At 38.0% G+C, this 22,826-nt stretch overlaps 1 protein-coding gene across 4 annotated transcripts in view; it reads left to right on the top strand.

The window, feature by feature from the left end:
* The window catches only part of LOC124596554 (pleckstrin homology-like domain family B member 1), a 1,048,367-nt gene that overhangs the window by 769,365 nt on the left and 256,176 nt on the right, over positions 1-22,826 (top strand). For all 4 annotated transcript variants that reach the window (XM_047135740.1, XM_047135739.1, XM_047135737.1 and 1 more), the window contains 9 exons: positions 1,719-1,841; positions 2,103-2,254; positions 10,232-10,713; positions 12,489-12,714; positions 16,180-16,331; positions 19,094-19,225; positions 19,310-19,567; positions 20,592-21,051; positions 21,127-21,246. In XM_047135740.1, coding sequence (XP_046991696.1) covers positions 1,719-1,841; positions 2,103-2,254; positions 10,232-10,713; positions 12,489-12,714; positions 16,180-16,331; positions 19,094-19,225; positions 19,310-19,567; positions 20,592-21,051; positions 21,127-21,246 — 2,105 coding nt within the window. The remainder of the gene's footprint in view (positions 1-1,718; positions 1,842-2,102; positions 2,255-10,231; positions 10,714-12,488; positions 12,715-16,179; positions 16,332-19,093; positions 19,226-19,309; positions 19,568-20,591; positions 21,052-21,126; positions 21,247-22,826) is intronic.

Genomic DNA, 22,826 nt, shown 5'->3' with positions numbered 1-22,826 from the left:
AACCAGTAGTTGTAACTCTTCCATCGTTGTGTTTTCATTTATTTTGTTGTGTAAGATTGTGTTGATAGTTCTTATTGTGGTTTCGACTTTTGGGTTATTTGGTGGTCTGTGCAAGAATGGTCTAATGTCTGTATTTGTGTCTTTGTATTCTATATATGTCAGCTGAAATTTTTCTTCTATATCTAACATGTGTGTCACTTCGTGTTCTATTTGTGCTTGTTCTGGTGGCTGTCTTAAGATTTCGTTTTCCTCTGATTGTTTAATTGATGCGTGTTGTTCTTTGTTTGTTTGCTCTGGGATGTGAGAGTCCATTACTGTATTTTCTTCTTCTTCTGATTGCACATTATTTTGTTCCAGTATTTGTTGTACTTGTTGTTTGATGTTTTCTAATTCTGACTGGGGTATCCTGTTATTTTTTATTATTACACGGATCTGATCAGCTAGTCGTTGTTCTGTTAAAAATTTTAATTCTGGGTATCTGGTAATAAATGTTGTGTATATTTGTGATCTGTATCCAGTTGTGTTGGTTCCTAGGTTTGTTGCTTGGTAATAACAGAACATGAGGTGTCGATTAACTTCATCTGACCATCTCATCCTCTGTCTTTGTTTTCCTTCTAGGGTGGTTGCAGGAAGCATATCCTGCAAAACACGTCTATTTGGATTTAAATCATTTTCCAGTTGGCTAGCAGTGTCGTTGCCATTGTGGGCGGGCATAGGGTTCAAGCGTCGTCCCCAACCACGACGGCGCTTGTCCGAGGCTTCTTTAGTTCTGTCCTGAACCAACTAATCACACTAAAAGGGGGGTTAGCCCTGTTAGTGGTTTGTTCTTTTTGTCACCTTTTATGACTGGCAGAACAGACTGGAGGCCTATTCTTTTCCCGGGCCTCCACGGGGTTGTTTATTATTATTATTATTATTATTATTATTATTATTATTATTATTATATCAAAATAACTAACCTTACTCAATACTCATTATTCAGAAATATAAAAATCTAAAACAGCTGATACCTTGCATATGGAAACATTCAAAATAAATTTCTACAGTGTGTTACTCAGTCCTTTCCTGCATGTGCTCTGTTAACTCTGTTCACTCATTTTAAATAATATTGTCTCCATTTTAGCGCCTTGCATTTACAGATTTAAGAACAATGGAAAAACATTATTCTTGTTATACACAACCTTGTGTATAAAAGTCACCTAGTTCTCAAGATATCAGTTGGAGATGCAATAACTATTTTCTTTCAAAAACACTAGTGAAACTGGGTGAACAGTAAACAATTAACAATTGATACATGGCAGTTATTTAATATAACTGGAAAAGGAGATTCTCTGTTCAGTGTAGCGCCTTACCTTCCAGTATACTAGGATAATTTAACTTGCAGACACATGCATAGTATTAAGACACATAGTGGTAGTTTGTTCTTAATAAACTTCTTAAGAGTTGCTTGAATTTTGTTAGTCTAGTATACCTTGATCCATTCAACAACCTCAAAGGTTCTCCTCGTTCATGGAGCCTATAGAACATTATGAATGAATGAAAACAGGAAGAATAGATGAAGAGGAAGAGAAGAAGCCTATTTTCATACTGACATTTTACTGAGACACAACTGCCTCCCATAAGGAATTATATGAAGAACATAATTTATTCTTTATGAAATAAAATAGCTTCAAACAATGAATCTGAGCACAGAATAGTCAGATCACTTTGTTTTACAGGTTCAATGATTTGCATTGGTAGATCAAACTACTTGCGCTTCAACCATCCTGCTGAAGCACGCCTGATGAAGAGCATCTTGCCAAACACAAGAATTTCAATGGTGCCACTCAGTTTTCTGTCAGGTGAGTAAGGGTAAACAACAGTACTCTTCAGTAGTTCTTTAATATCTCAGATACCTTGTTATAATTGATTATGTTGGCATGTGAGCTCTTTCTTGCCAAAAAAATGAACCTGTTACTACATGTGACAGACTTTTAAATCTGAAAAAATCTGACTAGGGTTTTCACACCTTTACTATTTTCCATATTCAAAGTACACTCACAGATAGTCATATTGGTAGTAAATAATATACTAAGAAAGTCCTGACTTATGATTTGTTTCAGGGACTGATACTGATGACAGTAATCAACACAGTCAACAGATGCAGTTTGACAAGAAACCACCTGTAGCTCCTCGGAGATCACCTCGTGACAGCTGGGGTGATGTAAGCAATAGCAGCAGCTGCACAAGTGAAGACTGCTGTGTTTTAGGAAAAGTAAGTCAAGTCACTGTATTAATTATTTAATAAGGTATCATACAATGTTTTATAGTAGTTGTATAAGTGATTCAAACACAGCTTCACCAATTGGATATTTTAACCGTAGTTATTTCAATAACATACATGCACAAAGTAGTTCTCATTTTGCTCATGCAATTAAAGCTTTCAACTCAATAACAAGCTTGTGCTCTTGATTCTTATAACATGGCCTTCTTTGTAATGTGATAAAGATTAATGGATTGTTGATATACTCCTACTTTATCCATAATCATAGATGTTTAAGAATACAGCATTCTATGATAAATCACTCTGTGATCCAAATTCTAAATCACTCAAAATAAAATTGGCAATATCTCAGTTACAAATAAAATGAAGGGACACACAGTAATAGTGTGTTGCACATCAATTAAGATGCTAAGTTCATTTCAGAAATCTGATTTATAGATTAGCTGGTAATGTTATGCAACACTTGCAGTTCCTCCCATCTTTCCTGTAAATTGCCATTCATTATCTAAATATTTCTTGAATATATTACTTCCTCTCTCCAATAGTTGGAGATGTAAGACCTATATATGAAAGACTGATCATTATTTTGAAATGGTACAGCATTGCTTATCAAGAACTATGTACCCATCTTACTTTTTTCACTCTGAAACATTCAAGTGTGTGCCTCCTTAGCTGAAAAGTCCGAATCCTTCCTAGCTGAAAAGTCAGTATATCAGGCTGCTGTTCGATCTCCACACATTAAAGAATTATATGCAAACATTGCACTCAGTCTCATGATCAAATCTAAGTAACTCTTTAAACTAGTTGTGCTTATTTCAATAGCCGACGTTAATAGCTTATAAAGTGGTGTGCCAACCATGTGCCCCTTCTAAATGATGCCTAAGATAGAGGTTGAAGTAACAAGTCATTTGACACGCAACTGTCAAAACTGAAAATCGTGCCATGGATTTTTTCTTAAACTGTCTGTAGTCAGGTTGGTGTAAGTTGAGCCCTTACAGCTGGCAGTCCTGTTGCCAGCTTTGAGCTATGAAGTGCAAATGGCTGCAGGCAAAAGAAATAGCCATCTACAGAGCTTTGGCAACACTGAACCATTGGCACAGATATGTTTACGAAATTGCGTAATGTGACTGGTGGCAGTAGGCACACGAAACTGCTGCGCCCAGCCCTCTGCAACTGTCACGTGTCTTCTTGCAGCAACTTGACTACACTAAATATCAACTAATGTAAAATACTTCCATAATCAGGTCATAGTGAGTAACAAAACTAATTACCTTGTCCAAAAACAGCTCTCATATCCTGTCTCCAAAGACACATAATGCAGTTCTCACATCACTCAACAATACTATCTACATCTACACATGAGTCGCCTAGATGCAAAACTGTCCATGTCCTCCATAACCGGTTTTGAGAAAAAGTGGGAAAACTGTTTTCACTGGTAAATACACACTGCCCTACACTGTATGTTCTATACATAAGTATGGATTAGTACAAAACCATTTGGGCTATTGGAAAAAAAAAATCAGGAACTCAAAGCATGTAAGATATAAGCAAAATAAAAATGGATTTGGACAGTTCTGCATCTGACTTTGCAGATGGCCACTTTTGCATGCAACTGAAATGGACAGGGACAGTTTTGAACCTGACTAGTTGTACATGAGGAGAGGATATGGAGTGAACATAAAACTGTGTATTCAGTTTTAATTTCTTTTAATATTTCTGAAGGTACATGGTGTAACAACTGACAAACTGCAATCCACTTAATACATCATATCTGGAACAATGTCATCATCTTCTCCTGCTAGGCATTCTGATTCAACTGATGTACCTGACCCGCTGGAACCTAGTAATGTCATGTACCATGACAGGGATGCACGTTCCTCCCGGACTCACCATAGTGTTTCTCGAGGAGTTTTGAAACATCCTCCAGTTTCTTTTCATTAATAGGAATGACCGTGTTCGTAATGCAGCTCAAGTTTGTGTGTCCTAAGTGTTTCCCACGTTTGCATATGGACACTGGTAGGTTGATTTCAGAATTATAATTAGGCTCCCCTTGGACTTTTATAGCATTCTGAGAATCACAGATGATGATCACTCGTTTTACTTTCGATATCTGGTAGGGGAATGATGCTGCGGGTTTAGTGATGTTTTGAATGGCTCCTTTCCTGTCAACTACCTTCCAGTCTCTTCAACAGAATGTGAAGGGTCCCATACTGTTCCAGGATGGTATGGTACTTGGATGGCTGAATTATCACTTCTCGTTTCCACAGTTGCCTTTCGATGAGCCCAAAAACTCTATCAGGAGGCATGAATGAATGTCCAGTTACGCGATAAATAACTTCTATTTTGTTTACTTCTGGCACATGTTTGTACATCCAGTGACACAGCATTGAGACAACTATTGTGTTCTTATTTTGCCCAGGGCATCCATCGGCAATTAATCTCAAAGTTCATATGTTGCTCATGTCTGTATGGCACAAATGGTGGTAAAGAGCTGAACATATTTCATTTGACCCCTTCTTACATTCATGTTCAAGCCAAGTGTGAATGAAGACATTATTAATGGTTAACTTTGATTTAGAGGAACCTACTACAATGGCAAAATTGTATAGGTATAATTGCCTACTGTAATAGACACTCTGATCAGGTATTTTTGACAAGGGTTAATTCTTTTGGCAGTCAAAGGACATTGTCAGAAGGTTGTCTTGCTTTTCCTTCAGCAGTGAATAGAAACAATTTGCTTTAAGGTTATGAAGTCTCTTTCGACCCATAAGTTGAGCTTTCTTAACGTCACACTTTTCAGTTTCGATCTGCTCCAAAAGTCTGAGACACATGGAACAAACATCTGTTTTTGGAGACACAAATCCAATGTTAAATTTTGTATTAAATGTGTTCCTAAAAAAATTTTGCGTTACTCTCTTTTCAATAGTAACCACGGAATTGTAATGTCACCACATCTTTGTAATGTTGAGAGTCGCAGGTAAATACATGCGACAGCTTTTCTCCCTGCATTACAGTCACATGACACCAGCCTTCAATGCGATTTGTCAAAAGGGACAAGGCAAGTTTTGCACCCAACTTACTGATGGACATGTTGTTGTTGTTGTTGTTGTTGTTGTGGTCTTCAGTCCTGAGATTGGTTTGATGCAGCTCTCCATGCTACTCTATCCTGTGGAAGCTTCTTCATCTCCCAGTACCTACTGCAACCTACAATCTTCTGAATCTGCTTAGTGTATTCATCTCTTGGTCTCCCTCTACGATTTTTATCCTCCACGCTGCCCTCCAATACTAAATTGGTGATCCCTTGATGCCTCAGAACATGTCCTACCAACTGATCCCTTCTTCTGGTCAAGTTGTGCCACAAACTTCTCTTCTCCCCAATCCTATTCAATACTTCTTCATTGGTTATGTGATCTACCCATCTAATCTTCAGCATTCTTCTGTAGCACCACGTTTCGAAAGCTTCTATTCTCTTCTTGTTCAAACTATTTATTGTCCATGTTTCACTTCCATACATGGCTACAATCCATACAAATACTTTCAGAAATGACTTCCTGACACTTAAATCTATACTCGATGTTAACAAATTTCTCTTATTCAGAAATGCTTTCCTTCCCATTGCCAGTCTACATTTTATATCCTGTCTACTTCGACCATCATCAGTTATTTTGCTCCCCAAATAGCAAAACCCCTTTACTTCTTTAAGTGTCTCATTTCCTAATCTAATTCCCTCAGCATCACCCGACTTAATTCAACTACATTCCATTATCCTCATTTTGCTTTTGTTGATGTTCATCTTATATCCTCCTTTCAAGATGCTATCCATTCCATTCAACTGTTCTTCCAAGTCCTTTGCTGTCTCTGAACCTCAAAGTTTTTATTTCTTCTCCATGGATTTTAATGCCTACTCCGAATTTTTCTTTTGTTTCCTTTACTGCTTGCTCAATATACAGATTGAATAACATCGGGGAGAGGCTACAACCCTGTCTTACTCCCTTCCAAACAACTGCTTCCCTTTCATGCCCCTCGACTCTTATAACTGCCATCTGGTTTCTGTACAAATTGTAAATAGCCTTTCGCTCCCTGTATTTTACCCCTGCCACCTTCAGAATTTGAAAGAGAGTATTCCAGTCAACATTGTCAAAAGCTTTCTCTAAGTCTACAAATGCTAGAAACGTAGGTTTGCCTTTCCTTAATCTTTCTTCTAAGATAAGTCGTAAGGTCAGTATTGCCTCACGTGTTCCAGTATTTCTACGGAATCCAAACTGATCTTCCCCGAGATCGGCTTCTACTAGTTTTTCCATTCGTCTGTAAAGAATTCATGTTAGTATTTTGCAGCTGTGACTTATTAAACTGATTGTTCGGTAATTTTCACATCTGTCAACACCTGCTTTCTTTGGGATTGGAATTATTATATTCTTCTTGAAGTCAGAGAGTATTTCGCCTGTCTCATACATCTTACTCACCAAATGGTAGAGTTTTGTCAGGACTGGCTCTCCCAAGGCCGTCAGTAGTTCTAATGGAATGTTGTCTACTCCCGGGGCCTTGTTTCGACTCAGGTCTTTCAGTGCTCTGTCAAACTCTTCACGCAGTATCGTATCTCCCATTTCATCTACATCCTGTTCCATTTCCATAATATTGTCCTCAAGTACATCGCCCTTGTATAGACCCTCCATATAGTCCTTCCACCTTTCTGCTTTCCCCTCTTTGCTTAGAACTGGGTTTCCATCTGAGCTCTTGATATTCATACAAGTGGCTCTCTTTTCTCCAAAGGTCTCTTTAATTTTCCTGTAGGCTGTATCTATCTTACCCGTAGTGAGATAAGCCTCTACATCCTTACATTTGTCCTCTAGCCATGCCTGCTTAGCCATTTTGCACTTTCTGTCGATCTCATTTTTGAGACGTTTGTATTCCTTTTTGCCTGCTTCATTTACTGCATTTTTATATTTTCTCCTTTCATCAATTAAATTCAAAATTTCTTCTGTTGCCCAAGGATTTCTACTAGCCCTCATCTTTTTACCTACTTGATCCTCTGCTGCCTTCACTACTTCATCCCTCAAAGCTACCCATTCTTCTTCTTCTTCTTCTTCTTCTTCTTCTGTATTTCTTTCCCCCATTCCTGTCAATTGTTCCCTTATGCTCTCCCTGAAACTCTGTACAACCTCTGGTTCTTTCAGTTTATCCAGGTCCCATCTCCTTAAGTTCCCACCTGTTTGCAGTTTCTTCAGTTTTAATCTACAGGTCATAACCAGAGTCCACATCTGCCCCTGGAAATGTCTTACAATTTAAATCCTGGTTCCTAAATCTCTGTCTTACCATTATATAATCTATCTGATACCTTTTAGTATCTTCAGGGTTCTTCCATGTATACAGCCTCCTTTTGATTCTTAAAGCAGGTGTTAGCTATGATTAAGTTGTGCTCTGCGCAAAATTCTACCAGGCGGCTTCCTCTTTCATTTCTTACTCCCAATCCATATTCACCTACTATGTTTCCTTCTCTCCCTTTTCCTACTACCGAATTCCAGTCACCCATGGCTATTAAATTTTCGTCACCCTTCACTAAATGAATAATTTCTTTTATTTCATCATACATTTCTTCAATTTCTTCGTCATCTGCAGAGCTAGTTGGCATATAAACTTGTACTACTGTAGTAGGTGTGGGCTTTGTATCTATCTTGGCCACAATAATGCATTCACTATGCTGTTTTTAGTAGCTTACCCGCATTCCTATTTTCCTATTCATTATTAAACCTACTCCTGCGTGATGGACACGGACAGTTTTGAATCTAACCACACTTTTCATGAGCTGTTTTCCATGGAGAGCTTTAAGCATAAATAGCATTTCAAGCATGTGTAAAATGTCATGCTTTACAATCCAGAGCTGCCAATTCAATTTTTTTAAAAAGTGGAAATGGACAGTTTTGCATCTAAGTGACTCATATATACCCAGCAAGCCTCTATATGATGCATGGTGGAGGGCACCTTGCACCATTGTTGGTCATTTCCTTTACTGTTCCACTCACAAATAGAGTGAGGAGGAAAGGACTACCTATATGTCTCAGCACAAGCCCTAATTTCTCTCATCTTATCTTTGTGGTCCTTATGCGAAATGTACATTGATGGCAGAAGAATCATTCTGCAGTCAGCTTCAAATGCCAGTTCTCTAAATTTTTACAGCAGTTTTTCATGAAAAGAACATGGTCTTCTCTCCAGGGATGCCATCACAAAGCATCTCCATAATACTTGTGTCTTGACTGACTGTACTGGTAACAAATGTAGCAACATGCCTCTGAATTTGCTTTGATTTCTTCCTTTAATACAACATGGTGGCCTTCCAAAACACTTTAACAGTACACAAGAATAGGTTGCATTAGGGTTATGCACATGGTCTCCTTTACAGATGAGCTGCACTTCCCTAAAATTCTCACAATAAACTGAAGTTGACTGTTTGCCTTCCCTACTTCCATCCTTAAGTCCTTGTTTCATTTTGGATCACTTTGCAATGTTACACATAGTTATTTAAGCAGTGTGACTGTGCCAAGCAGCACACTACTGATGCTGTATTTGAACCTAATTGGACCTTTTTTTCCCCTACTCATCTGTACCAATATAAATTTTTATACATTTAGAGTAAATTTTATCTAAATCATCTTGTATCCTCCTGCAGTCACTCAGCAATGGTACCTTGCCATACACCACAGCACAATTAGTAAACAGCTGTAGATTGCTGCTCACTTTGTCCATCAGATCATTTATGTATAAAGGAAATAAGAGTGGTCCTGTTAAACTTTCCTGGGACACTTCATAGGACACACTTCTCTCTGATGTACATGCACCATGGTCGACAACATACAAAGCTCTGTTACTTAAAAAGTCTTCCAGTCACTCAGATATCTGGGAACATAATCTATGTGCTCAGACATAAGTTTACAGCCTGCAGTGGGTCTCCATGTCAAATGCTTTCTAGAAATGAAAGTATATGGAATCTCCAGAACGAGATTTTCACTCTGCAGTGGAGTGTGCGCTGATATGAAACTTCCTAGTTCTGCAAGGCTCGCAGGAGAGCTTCTGTAAAGTTTGGAAGGTAGGAGACGAGGTACTGGCGGAAGTAAAGCTGTGATGACAGGGCGTGAGTCGTGCTTGGGTAGTTCAGTTGGTAGAGCACTTGCCCGCGAAAGGCAAAGGTCCCGAGTTTGAGTCTCGGTCCGGCACACAGTTTTAATCTGCCAGGAAGTTTATATGGAATCTGCCTGTTGTTCCTCATCTATGGTTCACTGGATATAATGTGAGAAAAGGGCAAGCTGAATTTTGGATAACTGATGCTTTCCATGACTGCAAAACCCAAATCATGTTCACTGTTAGCACTTCAGTTCACTCTCATCATGCCTTGAAATACTTCAATCACAGTGCCACCTATTAACCCTCAAGCATAATCCCGCACATACACAACCTACTCATTGTCTGTTTCCATCCCTGTGCACAGAGTCCCCTCCCCTTCCTATTACAACACAAGATTTTCAGAATTGTACTGCTGGAACTCTCCCTGCAACATGCCTTTTGTTCCTGTACCCACTCTGCTCTCCACCTCCTCTAGTCCCTGCCTGCTGCCTACCCCCTCCCCACTTTCCTGTTCCCACTTCATTCCACCTTTTGCTCTGTCTCTAGGCTATCATTTCACCAGTTTCTTTTTTACTGGAAACAATCTCCCTCTCTGACACCTTTCCCTGTCTTATTTCTTTCTGTTAATCTGTGTTCTTCTCCACATTCCCTCAAATTCCTTCACTCTCAGTGTACCTCCCACTAATCCCTTAATTCGTTAACATATGTGTAAACTTACTATCTGCAATCTGTTTGAAATCATGATGTGTTAGGGATTAATTAACAGAGGTGTTAATTTATTATAAAAGCACCTCTATTGACTTTTATTCTGTCTTTGAATTGCGCATTTCAAATGCATCATTTTTGTACTAGGTTTCCAAGTTTGAATATCTAGCACGTGCTAATGGTGCATCTAAACCTCCACCTTCACCAGCGTCAGGTCTGCAGCAGAGCCAGCACATTTCTCCAAAAGTTTTCCCACCGAACAGTGTTACAGTTAACTCACCAGCCTCCGCAGTGCTTGGACCAAATGTTAAATCTCGCAGTGCTACGCCAACAAATCCTAACTACAGTAACCCCAGTGCCTTCAACAGTACTCACAGTGGCAATTCATCAGCATTTAGTAACATACAAGCAAACAATGTAGCAGCTGGACATAGTGGAATTCCCACAGCAATGATAAATGGAGGCTCAAGATCACAAAGTGCAACCCCTACGCCATCGTGGTCACCTAGATCGGGTGCTGGCCCCCATGCGGGCAGCCCATCAGCCTACGAAAATGTAAACCCTCAAGCAGAATCTCACAGGAGCATTGCAACACCAAGTCCAGCCTTCAATAGAAATCCACTACCATGGTAAGTCAAACTGTATTGTAATGGTTAACTACATGTTCTACGCTCTAAATTATATTACTTTTAATGCTCAGAACTCAATAAGGTTGTCAGAAAATATGATAAAACTATAAAATTAAAGAGACAGAATGGCTGACAAGTATTTCACTCCAGAAAGAAAAATTGCAGTATTTCCAGTAATGCTTTGAAAAGTAATAAACAAATTCTAGCTTTCTGAACTATTAGTGCTAAGGGAGGGAAGATGGATACATTAGACAAGATGCACAAGTCACTCAGACTTGAGGAATAGAGGAATCCAAAATCTGCTTAAGAAAAGATGAAATAGATATTTATAATGTACAGAGCGTACATAAAGTCTGGGAATGCTTTCAATCATTCATTGCACAGGAACTAAATATTGTGCAGATGTCATACGTATTGCATTTTGAAGAGAAACTCTAAAAGTTTTTTTTTACAAACATTCGATATGCAAACCATGAGTGACCCAGCAGTCATCAGTACGGTAATCGAATTCTTGCCACATCCATCCCAGCGTGGCATCATTGACCGTGGCAGACACTTCCCGTATTTTTTCCCGTATTCTCTCCCAGAGCTTTGCTACATCACGTGGTAGTGGTGGTACGGACCCCAGATCTTTAATGTGCCCCACAGCAAAAAGTCAGAGTGCGATCAGGTGATCGGGAAGGCCATTTCATGAAACGTGCTCCACATTCACTTCACTTACACTGGGATGTCCTTCTCTTTGCCGGGCACAAGCAACCCGTTTTAACAAATTTGTTGTACCAGTGGTAAATGCCTTCCTCCTTGGTTGCTTCTTACCACACTTGGTTCTAAACATACGTTGAACAGCTATAGCACACTTGTTTTTGTCAAACTCCAACACACAGAAAGCTCGCTCCACACCTGAACTTGCCATGTTTGCGACTAGCACTGACTAATGGCAAATTATCAAATGACAATGTGGCGGTATATATGAAAAAAGACTTTCAGGGTTTCTCTTTAAAATGACATATGTATGATATCAGTACAGTGTTCGGTTCTTGTGCAATAAATAACTGAAAGTGTTCCAGGACTTTATGTACACCCTGCACTTTACTTTATGAGGTTGATAGTAAAACACATTGTCACCTTTTGCTACAACTACTCTCAGAATTTCAGTATCCAAAAATATTCATTAGTTACACTTAGAATGTTTTCCAATCTTAGTTTCAGTGTGTATTTTAGCAAGCATATTTATGAAACTAAAATTTAACTTCATAAAAGAAAGAGAAAGTTAGCTGTAGAAAGCTATGAGAAGTGAAAGTTGTGCATTGATTTTTTTTTTTTTCTTCTAATCACCTGCCTCAGCTGTAATGCCCACCCATTCCAACCCCTCCAGTTAATACATTTCCCTCTTCTCTGTGGAATGTTACCTAGTTAAACTCTTAGCCTTTTCTAGTTCCCTCTCCTGCCATTAATCTTATCGTTAATCTTAACCGAAAGAGACAAGAACACAAATCTTTAAATGATTTCTCATTTCACAGTGAAGTGTTCTGTCTTTCTTTCTCTTTTTATCTTTGTCACTGTTCACCAAAAAATATTAAACAGCTGTATAAAGTCATGGTTAGAGACAGCAAAATTTTGTACATGTGCTTCAAATGTCTTAAATACATACTTGTGTATGAAGTGCCAGTTCTTTTCATTATAAGCTGTTTCATCAGAGCTCATGTTTATTCAGACAGTTCTGTTGAAATATTGTGTTGTCACTGACTTTGTGTGTCTTCCTCATAATAATACAGGTACAAAGGTGGATATCATAGTCCTCGCAGTGTAACACCATCACCACCTCGTGCGTCTACAACTAGTCCTTTGTCATCCGGCCATCGACGTACCTCTTCAGCTGGTGGCAATAGCTATGAAATGATGAGGCATCGTGTGAACAGCCCCACCCCCAGTTTTGGATCCAGTTGTAGCATTGAGGACCTCCATGCTCGCAAAGAAGAACTGGAGATAAAACGGAAGCAGGTTTGAGAAGTTTCCCTTACTCTATTGTAATAAAGGAAGTTGAAGCTGTAGAAGTATAAATTGGAAGGAGAAACAGCATTGGTCATATTTTTTTGTTTTATTATCTGCAAAATCGATTTTCGGTCACTTAGTGACCATCCTCAGTGCCGTAATATACAATTAAAATTGGTAGGCACTGGTATCAACAAGCTTAGAATGATGTGATCGCCTACCAGTTTTAATTCTATATTACAGCACCAGTGCCTACCAATTTTAATTGTATATTACAGCACTGAGGATGGTCACTAAGTGACCGAAAATCGATTTTGCGGATAATAAAACAAACAAAAATAAAAGCAATGCTGTTTCTCCTTCCAATTATATCCATTATCTGGCCGTGGTGCACAGAACACTCCATGGAGTCACCAATCAATAAGCTGTAGAAGTATATTGTTCCATGTTGTTGGCAATATTGATGAAGGAATTTATTGAGAGTAACAGTGTTTTTGTATCGCAAATGTCATTCAAGCTTCTTGCAGCAGTGTAGTGGCCAAGAATCACAAAGATTAAAGTGAAAATTAATGATGTTACTCTTGAGACTTGTTTATTTTTGGTCAGTCAATAATATATATGAGAATCTTTGTTTAAGAAAAAAATTATGTATAACTTACTGCCCTGAACAAGAACTTTCTTCCTTGACTTTTTAAGCAACTTGCAAAACTGCTTGCTTCTACCGTGGTTGGTAAATAAAGTACAAGGGGAATACTCATTTTCCAGATTTTAAAACAGTTTGACAAAGTGTATGCTTTGTTCTATAAAATCAAGTACATTGTCTTGTACAGCTAGTAACATATCAACTAGACACGAATTTCTCTAGTTAGATCTTCAAAAAGGATTTTCTGACTAATTGTGAATAACATGGAAATTCAGTCATGGCCTCTCACTCTGATAGCGAGCTAAAGTTTTAGCCCAGAAAGTAATAAGATCTGTTGATAAACACATTAATACTTCAGACTCACATTTCAAAGTACAGTAGTAAAAGTTTAGTGTTTGTTATTGAAATCATTCAGTTGTGCTGTAGTGCCTGACACAATGTTCCTGATAACATGCACCTGTTGATAGTTCCATCTTCTCCATATTGTATGTCTGAAGATGGCCTAATTCAATTTAAAACTAGTCATTACAATAAAAATGCACTATCTAAACTATGATAGGTTATTTATACATGCAGCTACACCCAAAACCAAAACTGCATTTTGACAGATATTAAATATACCAATGTGTGTATGTGTGTTTCTTATACTGCATTAATTGGATGTAACAATTTAAAACTTCAGTTTTTCATCACATACTAAAATTGATAACTCACAGACTGCAGTATGTCCCTTCCTTCTTACTTTGGTTCAATGAACAATACCACTTTTTTGTCTTTCTTTCTATTCGCGTATCCGTATACATAAATTTATACCCATCTACCTATCTGCACTTTCTCAACATGTAACTTGCCTTTCATCTCATCCACAAAGTTTCTGTGGTGTCACATGAAGCACATATGTAGATAGAATCCACACACTCTTAGTTTGTGTGTGGCACACAAAACAAATTATATGACATACGATCCTGAGATTTACTCGTAAAAGTTTATTGGTGGACTCGGAGTAATTTTTAGGACCTCTACACTAATAAGACCAGCCTATGTAAGGGTCATCAGCTTTGCTATGGGACACAAGACAGGGTTAAATTTGTCAATGTCCTGAAACCAAAGATTAATGCCATGTAGCTACTTGACAATATCAGAAAGATTTGAAGATCTGATGACTTGATTGGAAAATATACACTGCCAACAATTCATATACCGTCTCCAGCTGGTTTCTACCAACTTGTGCTGATAATCTTCACAAAAACAAAACAAGGAACTGGTTCAGAATCAATGGGCAAAAGTCACACAATACCGCCACACTTAAGGTGTATGAGGAAACACACAGACTTTATTGGTGTAATTGGCAAAGACCATCTCATTCATTAACTACTAGCATCCAGCTGGCTAATGACTCCACATTGCAATATGGGCCTCTTCTTACCAAGCACATGCACACTCACAAAACTGCAACACTTAGCTAGAAAATTAGAAAGTGACTAAACAAAAGTTGACTCTAATACAGGGGAAAGCATTTCAGAAAACTTGTAGGGTTTCTGTACTACAAAAGTAACCTTGCTTATAATGAAAGATTATTAACTCTTGACTTCCAAAATGTTAATTAGTTTGAAACATAACCTCTGCCTCTCATAAAATGATTATATGGTATTATTGGTCTAGAGACACCTAACGTACTTTAATGCATACAGTACCAACCACATTTAAGTTTTTTATTTTCGTTTTTAGGTGAGCAGATTTGATCTCCTACGGGATCATCTTCACATCTTATATTCCTTGATCACTGTAGGGAATGTTGGCATGGAGCAAGTCCATCTGTGCAGGTGTGAAAAACACCTGCCCAGATGGACCTGCTCCATGCCAGTGGTTCCTACAGTCATCAAGGAATGTAAGATCTGATGATGATCTCTTATAAGATCAAAACTGGTCATCTAAAAATAAAAATAAACAAATTAAATGTGATCACAACTGTGTGTATTAAAATTGATTCTAATATTACAGATCATTGCTTTTCCTGGAACAATGTTCCAAAAAATTTACTGCATGGTGCAAGTCCTTTTATTTGACACCACTTTGATTATTTGTGCATCCTTGATGGTGGTGGTGGTGGTGGTGGTGGTGGTGGTGGTGGTGATGATATGATTAGGACAACACACACACACACACACACACACACACACACACACACACACACACACACACACACAGTCCCTGAGTGAAGAAAGTATACAAATACACCTGGCTGGGAATTGAACCTTGGATCCTGCTCTCTAACAGCAGAGATGCTAACTACTACACCATGAGCTGCAGGCACCTCCCCCTTGGAGGGCACACAGTTTTCCCCTACATTCATGAGGGCTGGTAGTCAGCTCCTGATTTTATGAGCTGCCAGCCATGACATGAAATTGTTTTAAAATTCAGGCCTTCCACTACTATAAATCCTCTGCAAGGTATTGCTTCTTGATAGGATTTTGCCAATAATTTTCTAACAGAGCTAAAGCTAGAATACACAGAAATGATTTGCAATAAACTACAATGTAATGTTTACTACAAACATTATGTGCTTACTCTTGTGAGGGAAATGAATGTCCTGTTACAGCTCCCTCAATATAAGTTGTCCACCTACTGTACAGTGTGTTAATTTTTCATTACTGTCTCTGGTAATGTGTTTTTTGCATGGACTGTTTTTGAGAACATTTTTGAAGAGGAACCAGTAAAATGGTCTTAATTTTGTTGCTATTGTTTTTCTACGTTTGGTAGCTTCCACTTTTCAAATATAAGATCAATGAAAATTACTGGATGCTTCATAGAAGTATTATTTTTTTCCTTAGGCACAAGAAGAGCGGCTGAGAGAACAAGAAGTAGAAAAAGCTGAGCGTGCTCGTCTGGAAGAAATTCTGAACATGTGTGCTGAATATGAACGTCAAGCACAGTCTGAGCGGCAAGCAAAGCTCCCTACAACACCAACACTACAGCAAAATCGGTATTGAAAATAATGTCTTTTCTTTGTATAAGACATACAATAATAATTAATCATACTTGTTAGGTTTGTAAAAGGTAGTAAGCCCAAAAATCTCAAATTTTATAATTTTATTATATCTTTGTGCTGCATTTTTTAATTATTATTATCAGAATATGTCTTCACTAATGTATGATTCTTGAGTGACTAACTAAGACTGCCTCAAAGTAGTGCGCAACTTTCTCAAATATTTTATACCAGCTATTAACAAGAAGACAAAGAAATAACTGATCATAATACATTACTGACTGACAACATAATAGAGAAAATTGTGAAGACTACTATAGTTGTCATTACAATGTTACAGTAAAACACATCAGATGCTATAACTGCGTTAGGAGTAAACCAAATTCAAAAGTAATTTTATACAATGTGATTAGAAAAATAGTGTCAATTCACTTTGTGTTACACAAACTGCTACATTAACTATAATTTGTATATGAATGACTCATAAAAACGTTACTAAGATAAACAGTTTGTATTTTAGCTGTGTTTCGGCATAGGCCTGAATGTGTGATGCTAAGTGGAACACTTGTCAGCAATTTTTGGAAAGATTACGTTGGTACTATTTGCTTTTCTGTTTTAAGCTTTCATATAGAACTCATCTCTTTAGGAAATTACCTTACAATGCAAATTGCCAATAAATGTCGTTCATTTCTGAGAAGGAAATAAACACAAATGAAGGGAAAAAGTTGTTTTGAACAATTTTTGTTTTACAGATGTTTTACGCTGAGCTGCCAGAACATTATGGCCAAATAGCAGGTGTGTCCACCTCTGGCAAGGATAACAGTGGCAATGCTTTATGGCATGGAAGCAATGAGACCTTGGTATATTGTTGGAGGGAGTTGGTACCACATCTGCACATAAAAGTCACCTAGTTCCCATAAATTCTGGGGGTGGGGGGAGGGGGGAAGGTGAACTCTAATGCTGCATTCAATCATATACCATATGTGTTTGATTGGCTTCAGATATGGTGAGTTGGGGAGCCACCATTTTAATTGTAACTCATTACTGTGTTCCTTGAATCACTCCAACACACTCCTGGCCTTGTGACATGGTGTACTATCTCATTGAAAAATGCTACTTCTGTTGGGGAAAAATGATCATCATGAAGGGGTGTAGGCAAACAGTGTACAGTATCCCTTGTCTGTCATGGTACCTTGCACAAGCTCCACTAGACCCATGGATGCCCACGTGAATGTTCTCCAGAGCATAATGTAGCCATCCCCAGCTTGTCACTGTCCTGCAGTACATGTGTCAAGAAACTGTTCCCCTGGAAGACGAAGGATTCGTGCCCTCCCATCGTCATGATGAAGGAGGTATCAGAATTCATCAGACGTGTAATGCTCTGCCACTACACCAATGTCCCATGCTGATGATCACATGCACATTTCAGCTGTAGTTGCCATTGTTGTGATGTCAACATTGGCACATGCATGGGTCATTGGCTGCGGAGGCCATCATTAGGAGTGTTCAGTGCACCATGTGTTCAGACACACTTGTACTCTGCCCAGCACTAAGGCCCGATGTTAGTTCCACCATAGTTTGCCGCCTGTCCTGTTTTACCAGTCTGCCCAGCCTACAGTGCCTGACACCTGTAATGAGGGGTGGCTGCCCAACTTCATAATATCTGGATGTGCTTTCACCTTGGTTTCATCACATGTTGAAGTCACTCCTCGAACACCCAACGAATCTTGCAGTTTCTGAAATGCTCATGCCAAGCATCCAGGACATCACAACCTGGCCTCGGTCAAATTCAGATTAGATTGAGAGCCTTCTGCATTCTACATGCGAACAGCACGCTCAATGATACTACATGCACTCAGCACCTGTCTGACTTGCCAGGTGATGCTGCTATCACCTGGACAGGTTTATATCGATAGTAGGTTGGTGGTCATAGTGTTCTGGCTGATCAGTGTACAGTATAGGGGACTGGACTTAATTCCAAGATCCATATATTACCAGTTATCGTACAGAGAATCAGACAGAGAGGAAATAAGAGAATACTTCTATGTTGTTCACTGATAACTATTCACTGAAGAAACACTGGAAGCCATGTGCATGTGTATCACACACTTAATAAGTAATTATTAACTATGCATTGTTTCTACTATGAGGTAAAGAGCAGCAGTTTTTTCTAGCAGCTTTTACCACCCCGACATAACCTTTGATAGTATATTGTTACACTAAGCATGGTGGCGTAGTGGAAAAATACTGAATTTTGATCTCTGTATGGCAGGAGATTCCTGTCTCACCATTTAAATTTAGGTTTTCCATGATTTCCACAAACCACCTCAGAAAAATATCTGTTTCTTTGACAATGACATTGCCAGTTGCCTTCCTTATCTTTGCATAACTGAACTAATGCACCATCTTTAATGAACATCTTTATCAACAGCTATTACCTTGAAAAAACTATTGTGTTGTTCTATTCTGAACAAATATTAAAGTTAAAACTGACTACTGGATGCATAAGAAATGATTTAGTGTTTTAAAAGCCTCAAAAATTTATATGCATAGAAACGCACCTATAAGAAACTGATCTTTGAAACAATTACTTGTTTTAGTGTGAAGTAGCATGCACCCAGTGTGCAGAACTGTTGACAAAGTTGTTCATTTTATGACAAAAACATTTAAAAATGTGTTATGCTAAAAAATGAGTTGATTTAATTTTTTCTTATAATATTGCTATATAAATTCATTGACAATATTTTTACACAACACAGAATAAAAACAAATGGTTCTTTGCCAAGAGACAAGAGACTGACATCTCCCGGAAATCCACCAAATGGAACGATGCCCGATGATTATGGACCAGATGTATTTACATTTGATGTCACAAACAATATCATAACTGGGTATGAAAGACCATATCTGAAAAATACTATTGTGCTACCATAACTTTTAAAGAATTGTCATGTAGCTGAAAAAAACTTTTGCAGATTCTCGTCTGTGAACAGCCCTTCCTCACCGTACAATAATTCAAATCCTAATTATGTTGCCAATGATCCACAAATGTGTACATCAACCAACGCACCGGTTACGAGCTGTATGCCTAATAAGAGGACTACTCCAACCAATGGAAATACCTTTAGCCCATATGAAAATGTGGTTATTCCTTCACCTGGGTCTGTTGTATATCCTCAGAGCCCTCGAACCAGGATAAAGACCATTGCTACGACAAAAGATCACAATATAAGGTATGACAATATCTCATATCTGCATTCTTACTGCTATTACTAAGCATGCATCTTACTTTGTATTAACAGGGCAGTATAATTTTGATCTAGTACATACAAATATTTATGAACTGAGTATAACATTAGTAGAAATATACTGAGAACTGAAACTGTGCGAGATTAAGATATTCTGTCATTTTTTAAAAGATAATTTCTGGTCACCTTCTATTAGTCTTGTTGGACTGCTAATTAGCAACAAAATTTCTTAGTGACATAGTGAATTTACAAATAGCAGTATGAGGGAATATAGATCATGAGAATGTAGCATAATCAGTTCTCACCAAGCAGTAATCAGAAAAGAGTCAACAAATTCACACTCCATCAATCCATTATGTTCTTCACTTTATTATTTTTCTTAATGCTTTAGCAGTTAATATTAACAGTAGGTACTTCATTTCCAATTTTTTTGTTCCCATTTCTTCCCTAACATCTTTATAAGTATTTCATCTCCATGGCATCTCTAATTTTTCATGTTCTCAGTCACTTTCTGTTTCTTAATGTTAGGTACTGTAGGCTACCTTCCATAATACAGTATCTGTATATCATCCAGCTATTTTTGTTCATCTTATTTTTCTCTGCTGTAACTGTTTTTTTACTCTCTGTCAACATGATTTAATATGAACCCCACATACTTAAGTACAACAGTTTAATTAACAGCTCACTGTTTCTATTCGTATTAGGTGGTTAGTTATTAATGTCTGATGTCAGCATGTCAAATGCTTTCATACATGATATTTTACTCCTTCCTTTTCTGAATTACAAAATAGTTTTTCTTGTGTATTCATACATATTAATGACTTTGATTCATGTGCCATTCTTGCAATGTACTTTGAAATTGTAGGATATTTTTCTGTTGTGGAATTTTGATGTAAAGAAAGACAGAAGTTAATTTTATTCAGTCATCCCAGCAAATCACTTCCTATATTAAATTGAGTATTTCTGCATTTTAATTTTCTGTTTGTGATAGTTATTTGATTTCTTTCAGTCGAGAAATGGAAGATACAGCAGAAAATCGGTTAGCATTGTCCAATGACTATGATTTTGTAAGTTCACTATCTCAAATACAAAACTACCAAAATGGAACTGCACCTCAAACTGCAAACCAAGCAGAAGCAAATAGTAAAATAACTTCTAGCAATATTGGGGAAGGCCAGAAACCATTCGAGAGGGACAAATTTATTCTTCCTCTTGAAAATGGTTGCTCTGATTCATCACCAGCTGATTCTGTAGATATGCCTGTACATAAAGAACAGTCCAGCTTTTCAAACCAAAATGGAGAAGCTAGGGACAATGTAAGTGAGATGGAGAAAAATATGAGTTTAGATAATAAGACTGATATAGCAAGAACTGACAGAAGTTCAAGCCATGCATTTACACAGTTCAATCAGAGAAACAATGAAGCTGACAGGACAGAAAAAGAATCTCAAATTCAGCAGCAAAGAAGAGTGAGTATATCTTATTGTGAAGTTTTTTTTATTGTCATTGTGAATTCTAACTACTGAGCAATTCATTCATTTCAGACAACAAAATATGAAGGGGATGCACTTCGGAAGGAAAGAAGCAAGCTTCTAGCAAGCATGTCTGGTATAAAACGAAAAATAACAGAAATTGAACAGCAAGAAGAGGAACTTCTGAGGGAGGTACTGAATAGTGACTTTATATTTAGCTGTTGTCTTTACCACTTAACGGTTGTAGAAAGTAACATAAGCAAACTTTCAATTTGTGTGATAGTTGTATTTACATTTTTTTAAAAGTATCTTCATTGTTGCACCTGTGAATACATATTGCGTGGCTAATCTGAAGTTGATTTTTGTTATTTAATGTGTGACAACATATATTTCTAGTGTGTAGCATTACTTTTCAAAAATTAGTCAGTAGTAACCATTTACTGTTCAGATTTTACAGTTGGACTCTGCAGTCTTTTGAGATTAGGAACCATTTTAACGTGGAAAAGCATTCTTTTTTTTTCATTTTTGCTATGTTAGATAATTCATAGTATCTAGAATAAAAAACTCAACTCATCATCATCATCATCATTTAAGACTGATTGACTTTCAGCATTCGGTCCGGAGCATAGCCCCCTTATAAAATTCCTTTATGATCCCCTATTCAGAGCTAACATTGGTGCCTCATCTGATGTTAAACCTATTACTTCAAAATCTTTCTTAACCAAATCCAGGTACCTTCTCCTTGGTCTGCCCTGACTCCTCCTACCCTCTATTGCTGAACCCATGAGTCTCTTGGGTAACCTTGCTTCTCCCATGCGTGTAACATGACCCCACCATCTAAGCCTGTTTGACCTGACTGCTACATCTATAGAGTTCATTCCCAGTTTTTCTTTGATTTCCTCATTGTGGACACCTTCCTGCCATTGTTCCCATCTACTAGTACCTGCAATCATCCTAGCTACTTTCATATCCGTAACCTCAACCTTGTTGATAAGGTAACCTGAATCCACCCAGCTTTCGCTCCCATACAAAAAGTTGGTCAGAAGATTGAACGGTGCACAGATAACTTAGTCTTGGTACTGACTTCCTTCTTGCAGAAGAGAGTAGATTGTAGCTGAGCGCTCACTGCATTAGCTTTGCTACACCTCACTTCCAGTTCTTTCACTATGTTGCCATCCTGTGAAAATATGCATCCTAAGTACTTGAAACCGTCCACCTGTTCTAACTTTGTTCCTCCTATTTGGCACTCAATGTGTTTATATTTCTTTCCCACTGACATACTTGTCATTTCCTTCTTACCTCCCTTTCGAAGACTGATAATTACACTCCAGAATGGTTTTCCAGCAGCTTGACCCATAGTCTCCAACCTGTTTCCAAAGTCTTCCCAACATTTCTACTTGGATGCTGCAATTATCTGTTTGGCTTTGTTTCTTTCTTCAACATAACTTTCTCTGTCTACCTGAGTTCTAGTATGTAGCCATTTTTGATATGCCTTCTTTTTCCTTTTACAGGCTGCCTTGACTGTGTCATTCCACCAAGCTGTTTGCTTCATCCTACTTTTACACACTACCGTTCCAAGACATTCTTTAGCCACTTCTAGTACTGTGTACCTGTACCTTGTCCATTCCTTTTCCAATGACTGTAATTGACTACATTCAACTAACTAGTACCTTTCTGAGATCGCTGTTATTTTCTTGTGCCTGATTTCCTTATCGTGAAGTTTCTCGACTCTTATCCTCCTACATATGGACGTGACCTCCTGCACTTTCGGC

Source organism: Schistocerca americana, chromosome 2 (assembly GCF_021461395.2).
Source record: "Schistocerca americana isolate TAMUIC-IGC-003095 chromosome 2, iqSchAmer2.1, whole genome shotgun sequence".
Lineage (NCBI taxonomy): Eukaryota > Metazoa > Arthropoda > Insecta > Orthoptera > Acrididae > Schistocerca > Schistocerca americana.
Note: the sequence above shows the minus strand (reverse complement) of the source record. Positions and strands in the feature narration are given on the sequence as shown.